At 42.0% G+C, this 23212-nt stretch overlaps 1 protein-coding gene across 1 annotated transcript in view; it reads right to left on the bottom strand.

Annotated features, from left to right (window-relative positions):
- LOC118846989 (angiotensin-converting enzyme-like) overlaps positions 1-20443 on the bottom strand; it is a 30831-nt gene extending 10388 nt beyond the window's left edge. The window contains exons 1-10 of the mRNA XM_036755643.1: positions 20317-20443; positions 11700-11872; positions 10451-10609; positions 9736-9823; positions 8790-8933; positions 5970-6161; positions 4533-4630; positions 4187-4359; positions 2133-2356; positions 1305-1449 (exon numbers count right to left, since the gene is read on the bottom strand). Of these exons, the coding sequence (XP_036611538.1) occupies positions 1305-1449; positions 2133-2356; positions 4187-4359; positions 4533-4630; positions 5970-6161; positions 8790-8933; positions 9736-9823; positions 10451-10609; positions 11700-11872; positions 20317-20443 (1523 nt within the window). The remainder of the gene's footprint in view (positions 1-1304; positions 1450-2132; positions 2357-4186; positions 4360-4532; positions 4631-5969; positions 6162-8789; positions 8934-9735; positions 9824-10450; positions 10610-11699; positions 11873-20316) is intronic.
- Between the last annotated feature and the right edge of the window lie 2769 nt (positions 20444-23212).

Raw genomic sequence — 23212 nt, 5'->3', positions numbered from 1 at the left:
TGTGTCTTGTTTACAAAATGCTTTCTCTCTCCTGCCCCCAATAAACCTATGTGATTGATAGTACGAGATCGATTGTACAGATGAGGAAACTGAGGTTCAGAGAGGTTTAAGTGTATCTCTCCAACCTCATCTGCCACTAACACACTACCCCTTCCCTCCCAAACCTTCTGCTCTAGCCAAAGTGATTTATTCAATAGTGCACCTTGAACTTTCTTACCCCTATACCCTTGCTTCGATCATTTCCCATTTGGAACGCCCTCAGTGCAGCTAATATCAGAGCCAGCTCTCTGGATTCCCACCAAATGCAGTGTTTTTCCCATTCCACTCATATCAATTGTATTATTTTTGTGGTTTGAAGACTTAAGGAAGGTAGGGACATATTCTCTTTGGCTTACTATTTGTCCACGGTTGGAACATGGCCCTAGAGCCTGCTACTTAGGCCAGGCCTTACTGGCAGAATAACTTGGGATGGCATGGGAAGAAATTTCAGGTGCCCTTCAGATGAGTGCTGATGGCCAAGGAATAGCAGAACAGATTTAATGGGCCATGAGTCCTCTGTTGCCACAGGCCATCTCTTCCTTATATTGTTGCATAGTCTAACAGACAGCCTTAGGCAGAAAATGGGGCCCTATTCATGCAGAAGGGTCCCAGTGCAGACTGGATTCTTAGAAGGAGGCTCGGGGTAGCTAGGTGGCACAGTGAGGAGAGCACTGATCCTGGAGTCAGGAGGACCTGAGTTCAAATCCAGACTCAGACACTCAACACACTTACTAGCTGTGTGACTTTGGGCAAGTCACTTAACCCCAATTCCTTTGTTTTCCACCCTCCAAAAAAAAAACAAACAAAGAGGGTCACAAGGCAAGACTTGGACAACAAATAGAGAAGAACAGTAGGAAATGGAAGGAGCCTCAGAAACCATTGAGTCTAACCCCTTCATTTATAGGTGAGGAAAATGAGATCCACTAAAATGAAATGATTTGCCCAAAGTTACACCGTTGGTGCAGAGAATAAAAATCACAGGGTCAGGAAGACCTGAGTTCAAATTCTGCCTTAAACACTTAACTGGCTGTGTGACCCTGGGCAAGTCACTTAGCCTCTCTCTACTTCAATTTCTTCAACTATAAAAAGGAGATTAGAATAGCACCTAACTTGTATTAGGACTACTCCGGACTGAGAATGGGGGCACACCAGTCAGTAGTATTAAGGCAATCGACCATACCCCCGAGGAAACCTTGAGAGGCTTCTCTATCACCACCCCCACAGGAGAAGCCCCTGAGGTACAAAAAGTCAAAATAGTGCCAGACCTCAGGCTCCACCATTCTTGATTGTAAAATTCCTTGCTGATTCGGCCATCAAAGACCTTCCATCGAAACTGCTCCACCAGGTAGCTGAAGGGGATGAAGGCAATCTTATCCAATGCTATGCTCATAAGGAAATTGATCTCGCTTTCTGTAGGTAGAGAGCAGAGCTTAGACATTTTAGCAGCTCTATAAGTCTTAGAACCTTTCCTCCTCCAGTCATAGGACCACAAACTGTTAGTGTCAAAAGGGACAGCTCGATATCATCTTTGTCTTCTAGTTTCTCCTTTCAGTACTTTGACTTTTCAGAGAGGCATTGAGAGCTCAAATGCCCTAGCAGGGACTCCCAGATCAAGTGTCTGAGCTGCCATACCCTATCTAACATCTCACCTTCTACAGGAAGCCTTCCCTAACTCTTCTTACTTCTCTTACTTTCCCTCTTTTAATTATTCCCTACATATCCTGTATATAGCTTGCATATGTGTGTGTGTATGTATGTGTGTGTATGTATACATTATATATTACATATATAGATATGTAGAGAGATACATATATGTGTGCATATCTATCTATCTTTACATGTTGTCTCTCTCCATTAGGTTGTAAGCTCCTTGAGGGTAGAAATTGTCTTTTGCCTCCTTTTGTGTCCCCAGTGGTTAGTATCGTGTATACACATAGTAGGAACTTGATTGAAAGATTGATCTCCCTTTGCCCATCTAGGAAGCCTTTGAGTCCATCTTGTCTTCCACCCAAGACCCACAGCCTCCATTCTCCACAAGCTTCCCTTCCCAGACCTCCTCCTGAGGAGCCATCCCACCCACAAGCTCCAGTCACCGTAGTCCTCTACTTCATTGACCAGCAACTCTGAGTTGTGAAGGTACATGGGGGTGGAGACGGAGAGGCCCACCACATCCCCTATTGCCTCATGGAAGCCTGGGTTGGCACCTTCTCGTAGTACTAAGGGCAGATTCTTGTACTGCATGAAATATTGGATATGGCCCATCTCATGGAAGACGGTCATTAGATCTTCCATGTCCACCTTGGTGCACTGCTTCACCCTGAGGCAAAAGGGAAAGGGAGAGAGGAAAGTAAGCATTAAATTGGAGATGAGGGAGGCCAAGGAAATCTTTCTCATATAAAGAAAGTTAGAATGGCTAGGATTGATTAGACCATAGAAGAGAAGTACTGGATTTGTAATCAGGAGATCTGAGTTGGAATCTTGACTTTGAGTTTTACCACCCAGGTGACTTGAGTGAATTTATTCCCAGTAAGGGATGGAACCAAAAGGCTTTAAAGCCTCTTCCAGCTATAAGTCTTAAATGTAAGTGAGTAACTTCATTGTTCCCTTTAAGACTTTGTTGTTGTTGTTGAGTCATTTTCAGTCATGTCCAACTCTTCATGACCCCATTTGGAGTTTTCTTGGCAAAGATACTGAAGTAGTTGCAATTTCCTTCTCCAGCTCATTTTCCAGGAACTGAGGTTGAGTAACTTGCCCAGGGTCACACAGCTAGTAAGTGTCTGAAGCTGGATTTGAATTCAGGTCTTCCTGACTCCAGGCCTGGCATTCTATCCACTGCATCACCTTCCTGCCCCAAAAAGCATTTTTTGTTATTCATTTGCTTTTGACTCTTTGTGACCCCATTTGAGGTTTTCTTGGCAAAGATAACTGAAATGGTTTGCTGTTTCCTTATCCAGCTCATTTTGCAGACTAGAAGACTGAGGCAAACAGAGTTAAGTGACTTGTCTAAGGTCACCCAGCTATTGAGTGTCTGAGGCCGGATTTAAACTCAGGAAGATGAGTCTTCCTGATTCCAGAATCCACTGTACCACCTAGAGACTTGAGCTCTACTCACCCTTTAAGATCTAGCTCAAGCCCTCCTCCTCCATGAAGCCTCCTATGAATAGTCCAAGCCAGGGATCCCTCTCTCCTCTAATCTCGTGGCATTCACTATGCCTCTAAACTCATGGCACTCATCTGACAATTCACCACATACTGTCTTGTAATGCCTCTTAAATGAATAACTGCAGTGGCAAAGACTTTCATGTCCTTATATCTCACTTCCTCAAATTGGCTGTAAACTCAATGATCATATCTTACACTTCTTTGTATTCTCCACTGGGCTCTGCACACAGTTAATGCTAAAAAGTGTTTCTTGCATTCACTTAATCTATGGAGAGTTTTTATGAGGGGAATGCCAATTAGTTCCCCCTGGAATGGCAATGCCTTGACAAAAGTAAATGACGTTTTATTAAAGCAGGAGAGATTTCCATTCTTCAGAGAGAAAAGCTTCTCACTCGTCAAGATACTAAAATGTTAGGTTGGAACCTAATAAATGCTAAAGGACTAAATAAAGACGTGGAGTCTCTGTCCCTGATGTCACATAATCATAGATTATTAAGGCTGGGAGATATGGTAGAGCTCACCCAGCCTATTTTTTATGTTATAGATGGGAAAATGAGGTTTCAAAAGGGGAAGTGACTTGCTTAAGGTCACAGGGTGAACTAGAACCCAAATCTCTTGACTATAAGCCCAATGTTTTTGCCTCTGCACTGAACTGCCTTTCATTGTTTAGATGATTGAATTCAATTATCAAAAAGATGAGAGAGATAGAGAGAGACAAAGAAATAGAAAGAGAGAAAGAGACAGAGAGAGAGAGAGAAAAAGAGACAGAGAGAGAGAGGCGGGGGGGACAAAGAGAGAGAGAGAGACAGAGAGACGGGGGGGGGGAGGTGAAAGAGAGAAAAAGAAAGAGGAACAGAGAGAAAGAGACAAAGAGAGACAGAGAGAGAGAGGCAGAGAGAGACAGAGACCTTTCTGATGCCAGAACCAGGCTGGCACACACATCACTGTTCTTTAACCTCTAAGTACCACCCTCTTTCATGAGCACCTGAAGTCCTTGCCGTTGTAGAAGTCCCAGGCAGAGGCTTGGCATGCCACATCTCTTCTGTCCCATGGCTTCTCCAGCATTGATTTGAGCCAGAATTCAGGGAGAACAGGGAGCAGCCCCAGAGACTGGAAGAATTTGTCTGCCTCCTCAAACATCTTATACGGTGTCCAACGCTACAAGGCCAAGAAGGGAATATAGATTACTGCTCTCTCCGGCTTGCCAGGGCAACAAGGAACTCATTCCCTCCTCCATTCACTGGGATCGGCTAGAAAAGGGGGAGTGTGAGAGGTAACATAATAGAGTTAGAGATCAAAGCAGGGGGGACAAGGTCAGATTAGATACTGACCTGGCTCTTCATGGCCATGGTGGCATCCATTTTGGTGGATGAAGGAAAAGGTATGACGAGGTCAATGATGTTGGTCCAGGACTGAGCCCACATGTTCCCTAGGAGGTGCAGAAGCAGGGCCAAAGATAACACGGAAGGGGAAAGGAAGGAAATAAGAAGGAATGGGAAGAGAAATGTGTTTCTATTTACCCTGAGGGAAAGAAAAGGAGCACAAGGTCCTTTCTCTCCCCCACTGCTACCCATTCCTTCTGGTCACTCTTACCTGGTCTTTTTTTCTTTCTTTCTTTTTCTTTGAAATATTTTATTTTTTTCCAATTACAGGTAAAAAATTTTTAAATTTTTTCCCTCCCCTCCCTCCTCATTAAGAAGACAAGCAACATAATATAGATTACACATGTACAGGCATGAAAAACATATTTCCATGTTAGTCATGTTGTGAAAGAAAACACAGAACCCCAAAAAAACACCCAAGAAAAATAAAGAAACTTTTAAAAAAAGGTATGTTTTGACCTGCATCCAGACTCCACCAGTTCTTTCTCTGGAGATGGATAACATTTTTCATTGTTAAGTCCTTTGTAATTGTCTTGGATCAACATATTGGTGAGAATAGCTAAGACATTCACAGTTGATCATTGTACAATATTGCTGTTACTGTGTATGATGTTCTCCTGGTTCTGCTCACTTCACTTTGCATCAGTTCATTTAAGTCTTTCCAGGTTTTTCTGAAACCATCCTGCTCATCATTTCTCATAGCACAATAGTATTCCATCACAATCATACCATAACTTGTTCAGCCATTCCCCAATTGATGGGCATCCCCTCAGTTTCCATTACCTGGTCTTTCTGACCCTCCTCACCACCAGTTCTGATCCCCAAGATCTGATATAGGATCAGAGAATATCAGAGCTGGAAGGATCCTTAGAGTCATTTACCAGGAGTCCTTAGCTTGGGGTCCAGGAACTTGTTTTAAAAAATATTTTTCTAACTGTATTTCAATATAATTGGTTTCATTTGTAATCCTATGTATTTTATTTTATGTGTTTAAAAGCATCATTCTGAAAAGGGGCCCATAAGCTTCGCCAGATTCCTAGAGGGGTACATGAGACAAAAATGTTTTATGTTAGAACCTCTGATCTAGTACAACTCCTTCATTTTAAAGATGGGGAAACTGAGGTACAGATAAGTGACTTGCCCAAGGTCACAAATGGAGTAAGTAATGGAGTCAGATTTCAAACCCAGAATCATTGATGTCAAATCCAGTATTCTTTTCACTATACCACACTGTTTATCTTCTCTCTCATAACCTCCATTTATTCATCAGGCTTAGGCCCTCGTTCCTGTTATTCTCCATCCCAGTATCCTGGCAGCACTCCCTCTCTTTTCAAATTCCTCTGACTCCTTCAGATTCTTTTGCTCTTGCTCCTATCCTCAACTTACCCAATAGGTGGGCAGGAATGGGGCCTTTTAGGTTAATGTATTGAGACCCATAGTAATTGTAAAGAGCTCGGCGCACATAAGCATGAAGGTTTAGGTAGAGTGGCTCCATTTCATAGTAGAGCTGCTCAAGGTCTTTCTCCAAGGTGGGTGACTCATATACTGCTCTCCATGAGGCCCCTGTATCTGTGTGACCTGGGATGGAAAAGATGCGAAGAGAAAAAGGAAGCTCAGGTCAAAAGTTCCTGACATTTCCTCTAGGCTTCTACCTTCCATCTTCCCAGCTCCAGCATGTGCCAGTGGGAAGAGAACAGCATTAGAAATCAGTAGAGTTAGATTATAATCCTACACTGCTAACTAGCTGTATAACCTTGGTCTAGTAATTTAATCTCTCACAGGCTAGGTTACTCATATGAAAAATCGGGACAACTGCCCTGATGACCTCACAGGATTGCTGTAACTGTAGGTGATGAGTACGTAGGTAATGTAGGTAATATGACCTAAATAATGTCCCTCATGAATATGAAGTGGAGGTGATGAATAGATTTCAGGGATTAGATCTGGTAGAAAGAGTGTCTGAAGAACTCTGGAGAGAGGGTCACAATATTATACAGGAGGCAGCAACAACAAACATTCCAAAGAAATAGAAGAGCAAGAAAGCAAAATGGCTGTCCAATGTGGATTTACAAATAGCTGAAGAAAGAAGGAAAGTAAAAGGGAAAGGAGGAAAAAAACATACTTAACTGAATGCAGAATTCCAGAGAATAGCAAGGAAAGATAAGGTAACTTTCTTAAATGAACAATGCAAAGAAATAGAAGAAAACAATAGAATGGGAAAGACAAGAGACGTCTTCAAGAAAATTAGAGAGATTAAGGGAAAGTTTCATGATAAAAAACCAAAATGATAGATTTAACAGAAGCAGAAGAGCTTAAAATACACAAAAGAATTATACAAGAAAGATGTTAACATCACTGATAACCAATAACCACAATGGTATGGTTACTGATCTGGAGCCAGATGTCTTGGAGAATGCAGTCAAGTGGGCCTTAGGAAGCATTGCTAACAATAAGGCTAGTTACTGAGTTACTTAAAACCCTAAAAGATGATGTTGTCAAAGTCTTGCACTCAATATGTCAACAAATTTGGAAAACACAACTGTGGCCACTAGATTGGAAAAGACCAGTTTATGTTCCAATCCTAAAGAAGGGCAATGCCAAGGAATGTTCAAATTACCAAACAATTGCATTCATTTCACATTCCAGCAAGGTTATGCTTAAGATTCTACAAGCTAAGTTCTAGCAACACGTGAATTGAGAATTACCATAAGAGCAGGCTAGTTTTCAAAGAGGCAGAGGAGCTAGAGACCAAATTGCCAACATTGTCTGGATTATGGAGAAAGTAAAGAAGTTCCAGAAAAAAAAAACAAAAACATCTGCTTCACTAAATCTTTTGCTTGTGTGGATCACAACAAAATGTGACAAGTCTTCAAAGAGATAGGAGTAATAGATCATCTTACTTGTCTCCTGAGGAATCTGTATGTGGGCCAAGAACCAATAGTTAGAACTGAACATGGAACAATTGATTGGTTTAAGATTGGAAAGGGAGTACAACAAGGCTGTATATGTCACCATATTTACTTTACTTATATGCAGAGTATATCATGCAAAATGCCAGGCTGAATCAGTCAAAAGCTGGAATTAGGATTGCTGGGAGAAATGCCAACAATATCAGATATGCAGATGATACCACTTAGACGGCAGAAAGTGAAGTATTAAGAAGCCTCTTGATGATTGCGAAAGAAGAGAGTGTAAAAGCTGGCTTGAAGCTTAACATAAAAAAAAAAAACCAAACAAACCTAAGATCTTGGCAAATGGTCCCATAACTTCTTGGCAAATAGAGGGAGGAGAAATGGAAGTAGTGTCAGATTTTATATTCTTGGGCTCAAAGATCACTGCTGACAGTGACTGCAGCCATGACATTAAAAGATCCTCGATTCTTGGAAGGAAAGCTATGGCAAATCTGGACAGCATACTAAAAAGCTGAGACATCATTTTGTCAACAAAGGTCTATATTAGTCAAAGCTATGGTTTTCCAGTAGCAAATGTATGGCTTTTAGAGTTGGACCATAATGAAAGCTGAGTGCCACAGAATTGACACTTTTGAATTGTGGTGCTGGAGAAGACTAAGGAAAGTCCCTTGGACAGCATGGAGATAAAATCAGTCAACACTTAAACTAATTCAGGCCATTTACTGGAAGGTCAAAAACTGAAGCTGAAGCTTAAATACTTCAGCCATCTAACGAAAAGACGGAATCCACTGGAAAAGACCTTGATGTTGGGAAAGATTGAAGGCCAAAGGAAAAGGGGATGGCAGGGAATGAGATGGATGGATAATGTCAGACTTTGAGAGATAATGGAGCATAGAAAGGCCTGGTGCGTGATGGTCCATGGGGTCATGAAGAGTTGGACCCAATGACTGAACAACAATGGGAAAGAGCTTTGAAAAGTATCAAGTAGTATAAATGCATATTATAATCCTCATCTTCTTTCCTGCCTGAGCTCTAGGACCTGGGGAAAGGAGATCAGGAAATTTAGAATTCTCTCCTGAGGGTTCTTTCCCCCTCTGGTCACCCCACCCTCTTCTAGGACATATCTCTAAGCTTTCTTTCCCTTTTATGGAATCAATGTCCTCGGTGAGCAGGGGACTGACCATTAAGGAGCTGCATCCTCAATGAGCTAGGAATTTTTGAGGAGACTTAGGGGAGTATTGAATCCAAGGGGTCACTGGAGAACTGTGGGGGATTTGGGTTCCCTTTGCCTTACCATTGAGCCTGGCAGCCTTGTTGCTGAGCTCCACATATCGACTGTAGATGGGGCGGAGCTGCCGGCCCACAGAAATCCGCCAACCTTTCCAGGCCCAAAGTAGTTCATCATAGTTCCGAGAGGAGGCCATCACCTTTGTAAGGTCTGAGCCCAGGGAGGAAGAGATTGTGACAGAAATCCAGGTTCTACAGCCCTAGGACTCTTACCCCCCCCCCCCATTTCCCATGCCCTCTTCCCACCTCAACCTCACTAACCTTCTCTGGCAAAGCCTTTTGGGAAGGAATGGCCCCCTAGTCCTCATTCCCATTTTTTGCTCTGCTATGCCTTGCCCTCAAGTCTCCAAAGAATTTCCATAGTTTCTCATAGTCTCCCTCTAGGATGAGGGAAAAAACTAGAAGCCCGATAAAGGTAGAGTCAGGGTAGTAAGCAAATGCACATTCTAGAGCAGGGGGTCTTAACCTGGAGTTCATGGAATTCCCCAAGGGTCTTGTCAATCGATTTCAGAGGGTCCATGAGCTTGGACAGGAAAAATTATTTTCACTAACCTTTGTAATTCTATGAGTTTCATTTTATGCATTTAAAAGCATTATTCTGAGGAGTCCATATGTTTCACTAATTTGCCAAAGGGGTCCATGGGACAAAAAAGGTTAAGAACTAGAGGGTAAGGAAGAAAGCCTCCAGAGGTTTTTCCTCTCTAGTCCCAATCATGTCATGGATACTTGGGCTCTCTATCAACAATGCCCTCTTCCTACCCCTTTCTTTCCTTATTCTTCTAGACTCTGGCTGTTAAGGTGGGACCAGTGATACCTCTCAGGCAGAGTCTAGACCTCCCCCATCTACCCCATTAGGAAGTAGAAGAGTAAGAAGATGGAAGAGTGTGTATTGACAGGGACCCAGTGGAGGGTAGAAGAGTTGTGCCTTTCTCTGCCTTTGTCTCTGGGCTCACCAGGCTCTAGGAACAGGCAAGGTCCCTTTTCTAAGCACACATCAGCCACATTGTAGATTGTCTCCATATTTGCTAGAAGTTCACTGTACTGGAGGTGGGAGGAATAGGACAGATGTTACCCCTAAGCAGGGTTCACCTTGCTCTTCACTTCTATCTCACACTCCCCACCCTCAAATATATGTGCCTTCAACTCCTCCAACTTCCAGTCTTCCCCTATGTCCCATCAAGAAGAATGCACTCATGATCACTTGAACTCTTTATGCTATCTTCCTCCTTATGTCACCCCTCACCTCAGTTCAGAGGAAAGGTACAGTTTCCTACTTTGCTGCCTCCACCCAGCCAGTGACAACTGAAGGCATTGAGGGGAGGGTATTAGTCACAGATATCACCTGCACATCTATTCCTTCTTATCCCTAGTCAGGAGACCAGCATGAATAATATCAGAAATTGAATCACTCTTCATAGTCCTATAATTTCTCAATTTTCTCTGGATTCCCAATTTCCTGTCCCTTTTCCTAGATCCTTCACTCTGGCTCCCTCAACTTGTCTGTTTCCAAAGAGCCAGTCATCAACAGATGTATCACTGAGCCCTGTTCATTTTTCTATTGGTCAGGGAGGGATCATCAACAGGGTCTGAGCCCCACAGTAGCCTGGCATTGAAGGGACCGGCCCAGAAAGAATTTGGGGATAGTGGCCCTTGCCCTGGGCCTATTACCTCCTTAAGGTCAGCCTGGGGTAGGCTGGCCCTCTCCATTTCCCTCAGCTTCCACAGGATGCGTTTCAGTAGTGGGTTCCTGAAGTTGGTGATGTTAAAGCGGCGAGCCTTTGTGCCATAGTACGATGTATGCTGAGCCATCATGAAGTCCTTTTCCAGCTGGGGAGGGTCCAGGAAGGAGGAGGTCATAGGGTGTCTCATGGGAGAGAAGAAAGGGGAACTCCCTGGGAGCTTCGAAGGGAGGAAGGGGTCTTGGAGTGCCCATATTTAGCTCTAGAGATACTTCCTCCTCTCTGCCCCACCCTCACTTCTCCTAGCTTTTCCCTTATTCCTGCCCTCCTAATGCCTGGATTCTCTCAGCTTTGGGAGGATGCCAGTCTAGGAATATTATGGGCCGAATAAGAAAGGGGACCTGGGAACTCAGATGCAGGATGCACAGGTAGATGGAAAAAAGCTACAAGTTCTGGTCTCAGAGTCTTGAGAGGCACTGAGAAACTTGAGTTTTGCCCTCATTTGAGTACTTATTCCTAAAGTGAGAGACCACATCACCCAGGATGCTCTGTTGCCTAGATTTAGCATTGGAAGGAACCTTAGAGGTCATGAGTCCAACCCCAACACTCTACATATAAAGAAACTGATTGAAGCCCAGGGATGCTAAGTGGCCAGAGTCACACAGCTATTAAGTATCTGAGGGTGATCACATTTGAACCCACATCTTCCTGACTCCAAGTCCAGTCTGCTCTACCACACTAGACTTGCTGTCAAAAAAATCTGGGAGTGGGGGCGGGGGCAGCTAGGTGGTGCAGTGAGTAGAGCACTGGCCCCGGAGTCAAAGGACCTGAGTTCAAATCCAACTTCAGACACTTGACATACTTATTAGCTGCATGACCTTGGGCAAGTCATTTAACCCCAAATACCTTGCCTTCCCCCTTCCAAAAAAAAAGAATCTGGGCCCTGCATCTGTGTCCCACTGCCTTTAGATTTCTCTTTTTATCCATCCCAGTCCCACGGAAAGTCTCAAAGAACTGGGGGCATTTGAACCTGGATAAGAGAAAACCTAGCAGGGCATCATCCTAGGGGATTTTCTTTCCCTCATACCCTGGGGCAAGTGGTGTATGGGACCCAAAGACTTATGGGGACATTGGTATTAAGGGTAAAAATAGAGGGCAGACCCTTGGGAGTGGATGCCACAAAGAGGAGAGAAGGGAAGAGCCTGGGTTCGTGGAAGGGAAGGATTAAAGGGACCCACCATCTGCTGGCGGTTGTACTCAGTGATGTTGGTGTTGTAATTCCAAACGGCCACCACGTACTTATTCCACACAGCTTGAGCTGTCTCATCATACTCTTCCAGGAATTTACTTGCTGCTGACTCACTCCCTGAATCTTTTTTGAGGGAGGTGAGGTGACTTCGGGCATAATTTCCTAGGAAAGAATGATAGAATCATAGGTCAGAACAGAAAGGGTCCTTTGAGATCATCTAGTCCAATCTTATTTTGTTGTTGTTCAGTCACATCTGACTCTTTGTGACTCCATTTAGGGTTTCCTTGGCAGAGATACTGGAGTGGTTGTGCCATTTCCTTCTCCAGCTCATTTTACAGATGAGGAAACTGAGGTAAACAGGATGAAGTGACTTGCCCAGGGTCACGTAGCTAATAAGTGTCTGAGGCCATATTTGAACTAAGGAAGATGAGTCTTCCCGACACTCTACCCCCTGTGCTACCTAGCTGCTAATTTTACAAAGACAGAAACCGAGGCCCAGGAAATGGATGTGGTTTGCTTAAAGTTATCCATCAAGTTAGTGGCAGTATAAGACTAGAACCTAAAACTTCTGACTAGTAGTGCCTCTGAGGATAGTGCGGATCAGACCTTCCCTTATACCCCATATCCAGCCCTCCTGGTCCTAAGTCCTACTTGAATTCTCAGTCCTCCCCATCCTGAGCAGTGAGACGAACTGCCCATAACAGCAAAATAGAAATATGAAAGACCCAAGGGGGATAATCCAATGTCTGTCCATAGCCAAGGGACATCCTCGCTGGGAGGCTGCATGCCTCCTGGCCAATCAGAACACACTCCATCAGTGTGACCTCACAGGCATAAGTCAGGTAAGAACCTGGAACTCACAGGGAAGAAATTTCTGAGACAGCTCACTGCCCATGTTGGGATCGAAACAGAAAATGGCGAGCTTTTGCTTAGGGGCTATAAGAGATGGCCGGAGTAGCCGTGTGTCCGATCCCTGCTCAGATTCCCAGGAAATAAAAGAGGTTCTGGAGTTAGGACTGTGTTAGAAACTTGGGAGGTAGTGAGCCCTGTATCTATATCCTATTCTCTTTAAATCTCTCTTTTCATCCATCCCGGCCCCATGGGAAGTTTCAAAGAATTGGAAGTGTTTAACCCGGATGAGAGAAAACTGAGGGAGAAGAAGAAGAGCCGTAAAAGCTGTCTTCAGAGTGTTGGACTTGAAGTCGAGGAGATCTGAGTTCACATACTGCCTCAGATACTAGATTATGTGACCCTGAACAAATTACTTTCTCTCAGCCTCAGCATCAACATCTACCTCACAGGGGTTTTGTGGGGATTGGATAAGATCATACTTATAAAGCACTTTGCAAACCTTAAAGGGCTATATAAATGGCTACCTCTTATTATTATCATTACTATTTTTAAGTATTTGAAGGTCTGTCATATTGGAAGGGAAATTGAGCTTCATCTAGTTGGCCTCAGAGAGCAAAGGATGGACGCTGTAGAAAGGCAGATTTGACCTTAATTACAAGAAAAAAACTTTCTGACAAGTGGTGCTACCCAAAGTGGAACGGGTTTCCTTAGCAGATCTCTATCTCTGGAGGTCTTAAAATGAAAACTAGGTGATCAATTGTCAGGGAGACTAAGGGGATTTTTGCTCAGTTACAGGTTGGATTCATTGACCTTAGAATGTTCTTCTGAAATTCTAAAGGACTCTAGCCAAATGACAATGATCACAGCAATTCAATTCAGCAGACATTTATTAAGCATCTATTCATTCATTCATTCATTCATTCATTCATTCATTTGTTTATTTATTTGTTTGTTCATTTTTAGCATCATCCTTCCAGGCACCCAGTTTGGGGCCTTGGTATCATCCTCAATTTCTCACTCGCAATCACTCTACATATCCAATCAGTTGTCAAATCTCATTTCTACCTTTGAAACATTCCCTGCACTGCCACCAGCGGCTGTGGCACTGAATGGCCGGAGATGGCTGAATGCTGCAGAGAGTGAAAAGAATACACGGGCCAGGTGGAAAAGTACAGCACAGCTCCGTTTATTAAGCTGAAGAAAAGGGCTTACATACCTTTTTAGGCAAGCAGATCAACAAGTGCACGTGTGAGACGTTTGTTACATTGTATGACTTCCTCGTGCTTTGTTCCCTTTTTGCCATGACAATATTGTGTTAATCAGCTCACAGGTGGTGTTTAGCACATGTATGCCATGGGGGTTTTGGAGAGCCTACATCCTGGGCAGCATGTGTGTGCTGAGGGAGCTTTGGAGAGAGCACGTGTATGCCGAGGAGGGGTTTGGAGAGCCTACATGCTGAGTTATTAGCCCGAGGGCAAGAACAGCCTTCAGGGAAAACCTGGCCTGTATCTTATCCCAGAATGGACTTTCTCAGAGCTGGCCCTCTGCACTGCACCTGTCTTCTTTCTACTCATCTTTCCATGACCTTAGGTCCTCATCACCTCTCGCCCGGACTATTGCAATGGCCTTCTAATTGACCTTTCTGATCATTCCAATCCGTTCTCTACACATTTTGCAAAGTGACTTTTCTAGAGTTCATGTCTGACTACGTCAGACAACTCGATAAACTCAGATGACTATCTAATCTCGAGGATCAAATATAAACTCCTCTGTTTGGCATTTAAGACCCTCGGCCCTGTCATGCCTTTCCAAGCATACTATAAATGAATCTTCTTCATGAACTGGAAGTCAAGTTGAACTGACCTTTATGTTTCTCATACATGGTACTCCATCTCCCATCTTTGTTTCTTTACACAAATGTGGCGGCTCGGTGGTGCCATAGTACACAGATCACGGGGCCTAGAGTCAGGAACACCTAAGGAAAAGTCCAACCTCAGATGCTTACTAGCTGTAGGACCCTGGACAAGACTTTTAACCTCTCAGCCTCAGTTTCCCCAACTGGAAAGTGGGTATAATAATAGCACCTAATTCCTAGGGTTGTTGAGAGTATCAAATGAGATAATATTTGTAAAGTCCTTAGCATAATGCCTGGCACATAGTAGGTGCTTAATAAATGCTTCTTCTTTTCCTTTCCCTTTATATTGGCTGTACCCTATATATTTATAATGCCTCCTCACCACTGCCTATTAGAACACTTAGCTTCCTTCAAGACTGAGCTCAAGCATCACTTTCTCTTGAAGTTCCAGACCCCCCCTCCCAACTTGCCCCATCTCCCCAGCTGCTAGTGCCTGAATCATCTTCTATCTATCTATCTATCATCTATCTGTCTATTATCTATCTATGTATCTATCGATCTGTCTATCTATGTATCTATCATCTATCCAGGGAATCTATCTATCTATTGTCTATCCAGGGAATCTGTCTATCTATCTATCTATCTATCTATCTATCTATCTATCTATCTATCTACAGTCTATCCATGGAATCTATCTGTATCTGTCTAGATATCTATCCATCCATCTATCTATCTATCTATCTATTCATCTATAGTCTATCCAGGGAATCTATCTATCTATCTATCTATCATCTATCTGTCTGTCTATCTATCTGTCTATCTATCCATCTATCTATCATCTATCTGTCTGTCTATCTATCTGTCTATCTATCTATCTATCTATCTATCTATCTATCCATCTATAGTCTATCCAGGGAATCTATCTATCTATCTATCTATCTATCTATCTATCTATCTTTGTTGCTAGATTGTAACCTTTGTGAGGACAGGAACGATTTTACTTTTGCCTTTCAGTTTTCTGAATCCCCAGTATCTACTACTGTGTCTGGTATATAGTAGGTGGTTAATAAATGCTTCTTAATTGATTAATTGCTAGTGACTGGGGATGAATTACGTTATTGAGGTGTAGGTGGCACAGTGCTAAGTGTTGGGCTTGGAATCAGGAAAGCCTGAGTTCGAATGTCATCTCAAATATGTACCAGCTGTGTGACCCTGGACAAGTCCTTTAACTTCTCTCAGACTCAGTTTCCTCATCTATAAAATGGGGATAATAATAGCACCTACCTTTCTGGGTCGTTGTAAAGACTGACAGAGATAACGCGTGTAGAGCACTTGCAACCCTTAAAGGACTAGATAGATGCCAGCTTGTATTAGCTGGGTATTTGCTGGCACTTTTACTCTGATAAAAATAATACATTTTTGTTTTGCCTTAATGATAGTTTCATCCTTCTAAAAGTGGAGGAAGCAACTCAGGCACCTCTTATTCTAAGCCTCACTTGGACCAACAAGGAAGGACTGGTTGCTGAAATAGAGATGATGGGAGTCTTCTGGGGTGGTGACCACTCTTATCTTAGTGTAACCACTAGGGGGTGCTATCTTAAAGAAAAAAAAATGAAAGGAAGTGATGCTTGCTTTCTCCTCCTCACCTCCACCTTTGAATATGGATAACCACCCCTTCCCAGCTCCTCCCTAGGCTGGCATCAAGGGCTAGTCAATCCATGCTTCCATTTGGACTCTCACTCTACTGAAAGCCTTTGAATTGCCTAGGAAAGGACTATGGAGGAGAGGGAGAAGTAGAGAGTGAACTCTGTCTACAGGCTTCCTGCCTCCAAAAATTAAAAAAAAATCCTGCTTAAATTTTTTTTTTTAATTAAGTCTTTCATAGCACCCAAGTCCATTTACCCATGACTCAATAACTTAGAGTAGATGGTCCTTTGCTATTTAGGAGTCTATAAAAGTTATTTAAAATTGTAAGACTCTCTCACCATTACAATCTCAGATCTCCTTCTCTCCAGAGGCATGATGAAACCTCAGTTATTATAGATGCAGATTCAAACCTCTGTCCTGTCTAAGTGTATGTATTCCAAACTATCCACTGCCGTCCTCTATTGCAATCACACTATATGCAATTAATATACAAACGGGAATATGCTGGTAAATGTTTAACAACTGGCCTTCTGGGGAAAAATAGTATAAGCATATACTTTTAAATTTAATCTTCATTATTAACATTTTCTCCTCCATTTTGTTAAGTCCACACAATCAACAAAACAATAAATCAAGCCCTGATTTGTAGTATTTCCAATTTCCAAATTATAAATGCTCACATTGAAAATTTAACAATTGGCTCTTGAAAGCCAGTTTGAGCTGGTCCCAGCACACTTCTGTAGAATATAGATATCAACCGGGGTAGCTATAGCTGGTCAGAGTTTTATATGAAAAAAAAATCAGGAATTAGAGACAATTTAAAGAGTTTTTTTTAATAAAAGTTTAAAGAAAGTTTAAACTGTGTAGGAAAGGCCTGCCAGCTGTAAGCTGGAAAAGGGGAAAGAAATTTAATTTTCTCTGTCCTTTTGTTGATCTCAGGGAGCAATAACAGACAATAGCTTCAGTCTGTTCACACACCCTTTCTAAGGGATTAGAATAGATGGAATGGCTAGCAGAGGAGAGATCTAGACAATCCAAACCTTCCATTTTCATTTTCATTTATAGCACCCACTCGGGCATGTTTACCTCCCCAGTCATCAGACTGTTGTCTTTCACTGTACTGCTGCCTTCTACTCTTCTCTAAACAATGTACTAGTGGCCCTGTTTCCCATAGCCCCTCCAACATTTGTCACTTCCGTCTTTTGTCATTTTTGCAAGTTTGATAGTGGAACCTCTGAATTCCTTTCATTTGCATTTCTCTAATAATCAGCTCACAGTGGAGCTGTGACCTGGTCCAGTCATTCTGGAAAGCAATTTGGAATGGCTCCCAGAAGGTTACCAAACTGTGAGTTCTCTTTGGTCCAACTATACCACTACTTGGCCTATGCCCCCAAAGAAATCAAAGAAAGAGGAAAAGAATCTATATGTGCAAAAATATTTATAGTAGCCTTTTTCTTCCATGGTAGCTACAAATTGGAAACTAAGGGGTATCCCTCATTGGGAAATGGCTAAACAAATTTTGGTATGTGAATTAATGGAATATTATCATGCCATTAAGAAATGATGAAATGGACAATTTCATAGGAAACTGGAAAGAACTTCATGAAATGATGCAGAGTGAATTGAGCAGAAACAGAACAATTTATACAATGATAACATTATAGAGAAAACCAACTTGGAAATTCTTTAGAAAGCTGATTAATACAATGTTAAATGAGTCCAAAAGGATGAAGATGAAACATGAACACTTACCTCTTGACAGGGAGGTAATCAACTTAAAACGTCTGGATGTGGGTTAATGTGGGAATTTGTTGTGCCAGACTATGCAACAATTGAGGGATTTGGTTTTCAGGTTAAAAAAATTTGCTCATTTGGGGGAGGAGGAGTAATAAGAGGGACAAATTAATTTTAAAAAATACTTGTTACTTGAAAAATTAAACTAATAAACTATTTAAAACCCAAAGATTATGGAGAGCATGAAAAAATGAGAGTAAAGTGAGCAGAACCAGATGAACATTTATACAATAGTGACATTAACAAGAAAAGCAACTTGGAAAGATTCAGGAACTCTCATCAATGCAATGACCAATTATGATTCCAAAGACTTAGATGAAGCATGATACCTGCCTCCTGAAAGAGGGGTGATGGACTCAGGGTGCAAGAGAAGAATAGATTTTCAGAGACGCCCAATGTGTTTTGTTTTGCCTGACTATACATATTTGTTACACAGGCTTTGTTTGTTTTTTCCAGTTAGGGGATGGATGGGAGGGAGTAGAGGGTAAGGATAGAGAAGCCAGAAACACCCAACCAAACAAAAATAATGGAGTCATATGCAGAAGAGAATACAAGGAAAGCCGGAAAGAATCACAGATACGTAGGAAAGCTTTGAAAGTTACATGTTGAATTTATGTTATATGTATTATAATATATTTTAAAAGAAAATCAAGGGGCAGCTAGGTGGTACAGTGGATAGCATGACTGGCCCTGGAGTCAGAAGGACCTGAGTTCAAATAGGACCTCAGACACTCACTAGCTGTGTGACCCTGGGCAAGTCACAAACTCTAATTACCTCCAAAAGAAAAGCAAGCTGTTCATAATAGAGACCCACAATTTCATGAACAATCTCCTTTTTTCTGCTCTACTATGTTTATTGAAATGCACATTTTACTCTGTATTTACTAAGTTCAGAATAAAAAAAATATATAGAAAAGCCACGAAGATTGGGAGGAATCTCAGAAGGATCAGAAAAGAACAAATATCTCAATTTTCAAAATAGGGAAGAAAGTGGAGTCTGAAAACCATGGGCCAGTGACCTTGATTCCCATTGCCAGGAAAATTCTAGAGCATAAAAAGGAATGGCTTGTGGATTGAGAAAAGGAAGGAAAGATCACAAACAGCCAAATGGGTTTCTTCAAGAACAGGTCATGACAGATGATCCTCATTTCCATTTTTGACAGTGTTAACAAGAGACTGGCAGATCAGGAGAATGCTATAAATAGAGCTTACCTAGATTTTTAGCAAATCATTTGACAAAGACACTCATGCTATCATTGTGGAAAAGACGGAGAGATTTAAGATAGACAATAATCCAATTCCATGGATTTGAACATAGTTGAATAGATGTCCCCAAGAGTATTCATTATTGATTGGATGTCATCTTGGGATGAAGTCTCCAGTGGAATGTCCCAGGGATCTGTTCATGTCCTCTGGTCTTGCCTGAAAACTCAAGTGGCAAGTTTATTAAATTTGTAGATGCTCTAAAACCTAGCAGGAATAGTTAATACTTTAGATTACAGAGATCTGGACAGAGTAGAGATTTCATCTAAGAAGATGAAATTCAATATGGACAAATAGTTATATTTGGGAGTTAGACTTGAGGACCTTGAAGGCCCAAATCTCTTCCATATATTTCTTATATTCTGCCTTGTATAGTTATTCAAATTTGTGCCTTGAGAAGACAGTGATATAATAGAAAGACCATAGAATTGAGACTCAAGAGCTGGGTTTGAGTTCTGGCTATGGTTTTTTAGTACTACTGAAAAAACTGGAGGTTAAACTTTTAGGCAGTGAAGATAGAGTTCTTGATAGAGAGGTGGGGGACTATGGGATCAGAATGTTGCACCCCCTTTCAGATTCTGTTGTCTTATCGTTTGGTTTTCCTTAAGTGCTTTTCTTTCTTATTACTAAAGATTCAATGGGGTGAGGGGGAGTCTCTCCTAAAATGAGGAAATGAATTGAGTGGAAAAAATGCATCAGTAAAACTTTAATAAAAAGTGCTGGACAGTCAGCTAATCTGGATTTGAATCCTTCACCTGATGCTTACTATCTGTGTGACTCTGGGCAAGCTACTTTACCCCTCCGAGTTTCTCCAACAGTAAAATAGTACTCTGTACCTCACAGGGGTGTCTAAGGAGAGTGCTTTGAGTTGGGAGTGGTGGTGCTTGCCTGTGATCCCTGCTATAAGGAGGCTGAGGCTGGTGGATTGCTTGAGCCTGGGAGTTCTGAGCTACAGAACTGGTGTCCACATTAAGTCTGACATTCATATGGTGAGCCTGGGATCAGGGAGGGCCTCCAGCTTGCATAAAGAGAGATGAATCAGCCCAGATCAGAAACTGAGCAGGTTGAAGCTTCTGTGCTAATCACTGAACTGAGGAGTAGCCCTTGCATTTCCAGACTAGGTGACATGGGAAGACTCAGTCTTTAAAAAAATGGTTTGTATAAGTTAAAGTGTTCTAGGAGCATAAATTCTTACGACTCTTCCTTTTTACTCGCCTCTCATATCCAGTTACCAAGTGCTGTTCATTCTTTACCACTATATCTCTTAGATCTGCCCCTTCTTCTCTATTCACACTGGCTTCCACACTAACAAAGGCCCTCATTACCACATACCTGGACTGTTGCGATAGCATCCTAACAGGGCTTCTTTCTTCTACTATCTCTGCTTCAATCTATCCTTCACTCCAGAGCTGTCAAACTTGGAGGCCATGGCTGCAAGTGGCCCAGAACTCCTGAGTGTAGCCTGACCCAGATTAATGTTGGGTTAATTGATTAACAGTTAATGGATTAATTAATAAATTGGAAATGTAAAAGCTAACTGAGTGGGAGGAGCACAATGAATGTGGGCTCGTGAACAATACAGCAACTCAAGTTTGTTGTTTTCCCATTTGGTTTTCCTTAGGGTTACTCCCTGGAATCCAAACGAGGAGTTGTCAACTGTCTTTTGGGGACTCAGCCTACTAGGTCAAAAGAGACTTGGGGAGGTGGCTTCTGAAGAGATGAGACATTGGATTACTCTGTTTCTAAACAGGTACTTTGCACATCCCAGGCACTAACTAGGCTTGGAATGTCTTCCTTCTCACTCTTTTCCTGTTAAATTCTTATACATCCTTTAAAATCCAAGCCAAATACCACTACTTTCGTGGAGCCTTCCCTAATTCCCCCAGGTCAAGAAAAACTTTCTTCCTTGGACATCACAAAACATTTGTTTTGCACCTCCCTAATACACTTACAATGTAATATTGTATTTCATATTCGTTTGTGTTGGTGTCATCTCCCTGTAATAGACTGCACCAATAGAAAGCAAAGGTCATGTCTTTTCATCTCCTTTCTCTGCCTGTGATCCAGAAAATCTGGAGGAGTCATTGCATGGGGGCTTACACAACAAATGAGTTTCCAAATTCTATTTCAAATTTTGGAGATTAACCACAAATTCTGTCTATTAATATTAAAGGAGCACAACCCAGAAATATCCTTCCTATTGTCTTTGGTAGCATACACTGAGACTATTACCTATTACCACCTCAAAGTCTTATTCCCATTATAATTACCCTTACTCCTCCCCAGGCCCACTTCTGTCCTGCTTGCCCAAAGTCCCACCCAATCCACTTTGTCTTATGGATCCTCTATTCTCCTACTAAAAAGTTCCCCTACACCCTTGAAATTTTCAACCAACATTCTTTCCATCTCTTTGGCTTAATAGAAACCTAATTTTCCCCTAACAACACCACATCTTTTACAGCCCTCTCCACCAGGGGTCACTCATTCTCCCATTCACTTCCTATGATGCAGCAGGGTGCACAGTGGATGGATCACTGGGTCTGGAGTCAAGAAGACTTCAAGTTTAAATCTGGCCTTAGACACTTACTGGCTGTGTGTCCCTGGGCAAGTCACTTAATTCTGTTTTCCCTAGCTACCTCAACCATAAAATGGGGATAATAATGGCACCTATCTTACAGGATTGTTGAGAGGATCAAATGAGTTACTATTTGTAAAACTGCCTGGCACATATTAGGCACTACATTAATGTTAAATTAAATAAAGGTTTCTGATAGATTAGACTAAACAACAGATTGCATTACTGCACTAATACCTTTTCTTTGACAATACAAATACAAGGAGGCAAGACAGTTCTTTTCCTCAAACAGTTTATATTCTAATGGGGGAAGATTACAAATAAAGGGGAGATAGAAAAGGGAGGCACTGTAATACATGGTACTTGGGTAAAATCAATTTATTGCTACATATTCTTATTAGGGCGGATGGTACAGTAACAAGACACACTTATCAATGCATGAAACCAATCTTTATTGACTATCCAATAATATGAACATCAAACCCTCCAGGAACAAACCAACGACCGGACTCCTAAATGTTCCAGTAAGTATGTCTCATCCTAGTGCTTGTGACAAGGTTCGGTCCTTGCCCATCCAGAAACTGTGTGTCTCCCTCTGAAGCGGCGTTCTGGCACATCTCTGTCAATCAGTACTTCCCTCAACTGAACAGAGGATGTTCACACTGCCAAATGTGAGGAATGCAGGAGAGTTTGTCCTAGTCTCTACCCATGATAAATTCTCTGCCTAAGGATGATTATAAATGGCGTCTAAGCTTTGGTTGTCAATAGGTTATCTAAGCTTATAATGAAAGGAAACTATCAATAAAAGCTTCAGTTTCCTAAATTAGCAAGTATTTATCAATTATCTACCAGATTTGGTACAGATGCACACATGCATACATTATTGGCAGTTGTTTACCAAGTCATACACACACACATACACACATGTCATTAGTACTTGTATACCAAATTTGGGGAAAACATACATCATTGCCAAACTATACCACTTAGGTCTTTATTTCATTTTATTACAGAAAAACGAAAAGGCAATATGTGTCATGTGGCATGGTTTGGGAATTATGGCTTGGGGGTGATTTTGAGACGTCGTTCCAGCAGTGATATGGTGAAAGCTCAGCTATCAAAGCCTATGTCCGAAGGGCAGAGTTCCAGGTCTTGGTTTTGGGAGAAGACAATGATGCTGGAGTGTGTATTACCCACTGGGGGAAATGGTGACTTGGCATAGTGGATAGAAGTTTGGCCTTGGGGTTAGAAAACCTCAGGTCAAATCCTGTGTCTGGCACATTCTGAGTGGCCATGGGCGAGTCACTTAGCCACCCAGTGTTCTGGGCAGCGCTTAACTACAAGTAGATTTGCAATTTGCATTGGTGGAGGAAGTTTTCATACTCACAACACTCATGAAATCCCAGATCCAAACCTTCCCCATTATCTACAAGTGTTCTACATGTGGCAGGCACTTGATGCTCACTGAATAAATGAATCCATCTTTTACTAAGTGTAGTTAGCTAAGTCATTTAGC

This window comes from Trichosurus vulpecula, chromosome 4, assembly GCF_011100635.1.
Source record: "Trichosurus vulpecula isolate mTriVul1 chromosome 4, mTriVul1.pri, whole genome shotgun sequence".
In the NCBI taxonomy this organism is placed as follows: domain Eukaryota; kingdom Metazoa; phylum Chordata; class Mammalia; order Diprotodontia; family Phalangeridae; genus Trichosurus; species Trichosurus vulpecula.
This window is presented reverse-complemented; position numbering and strand designations above follow the sequence as displayed.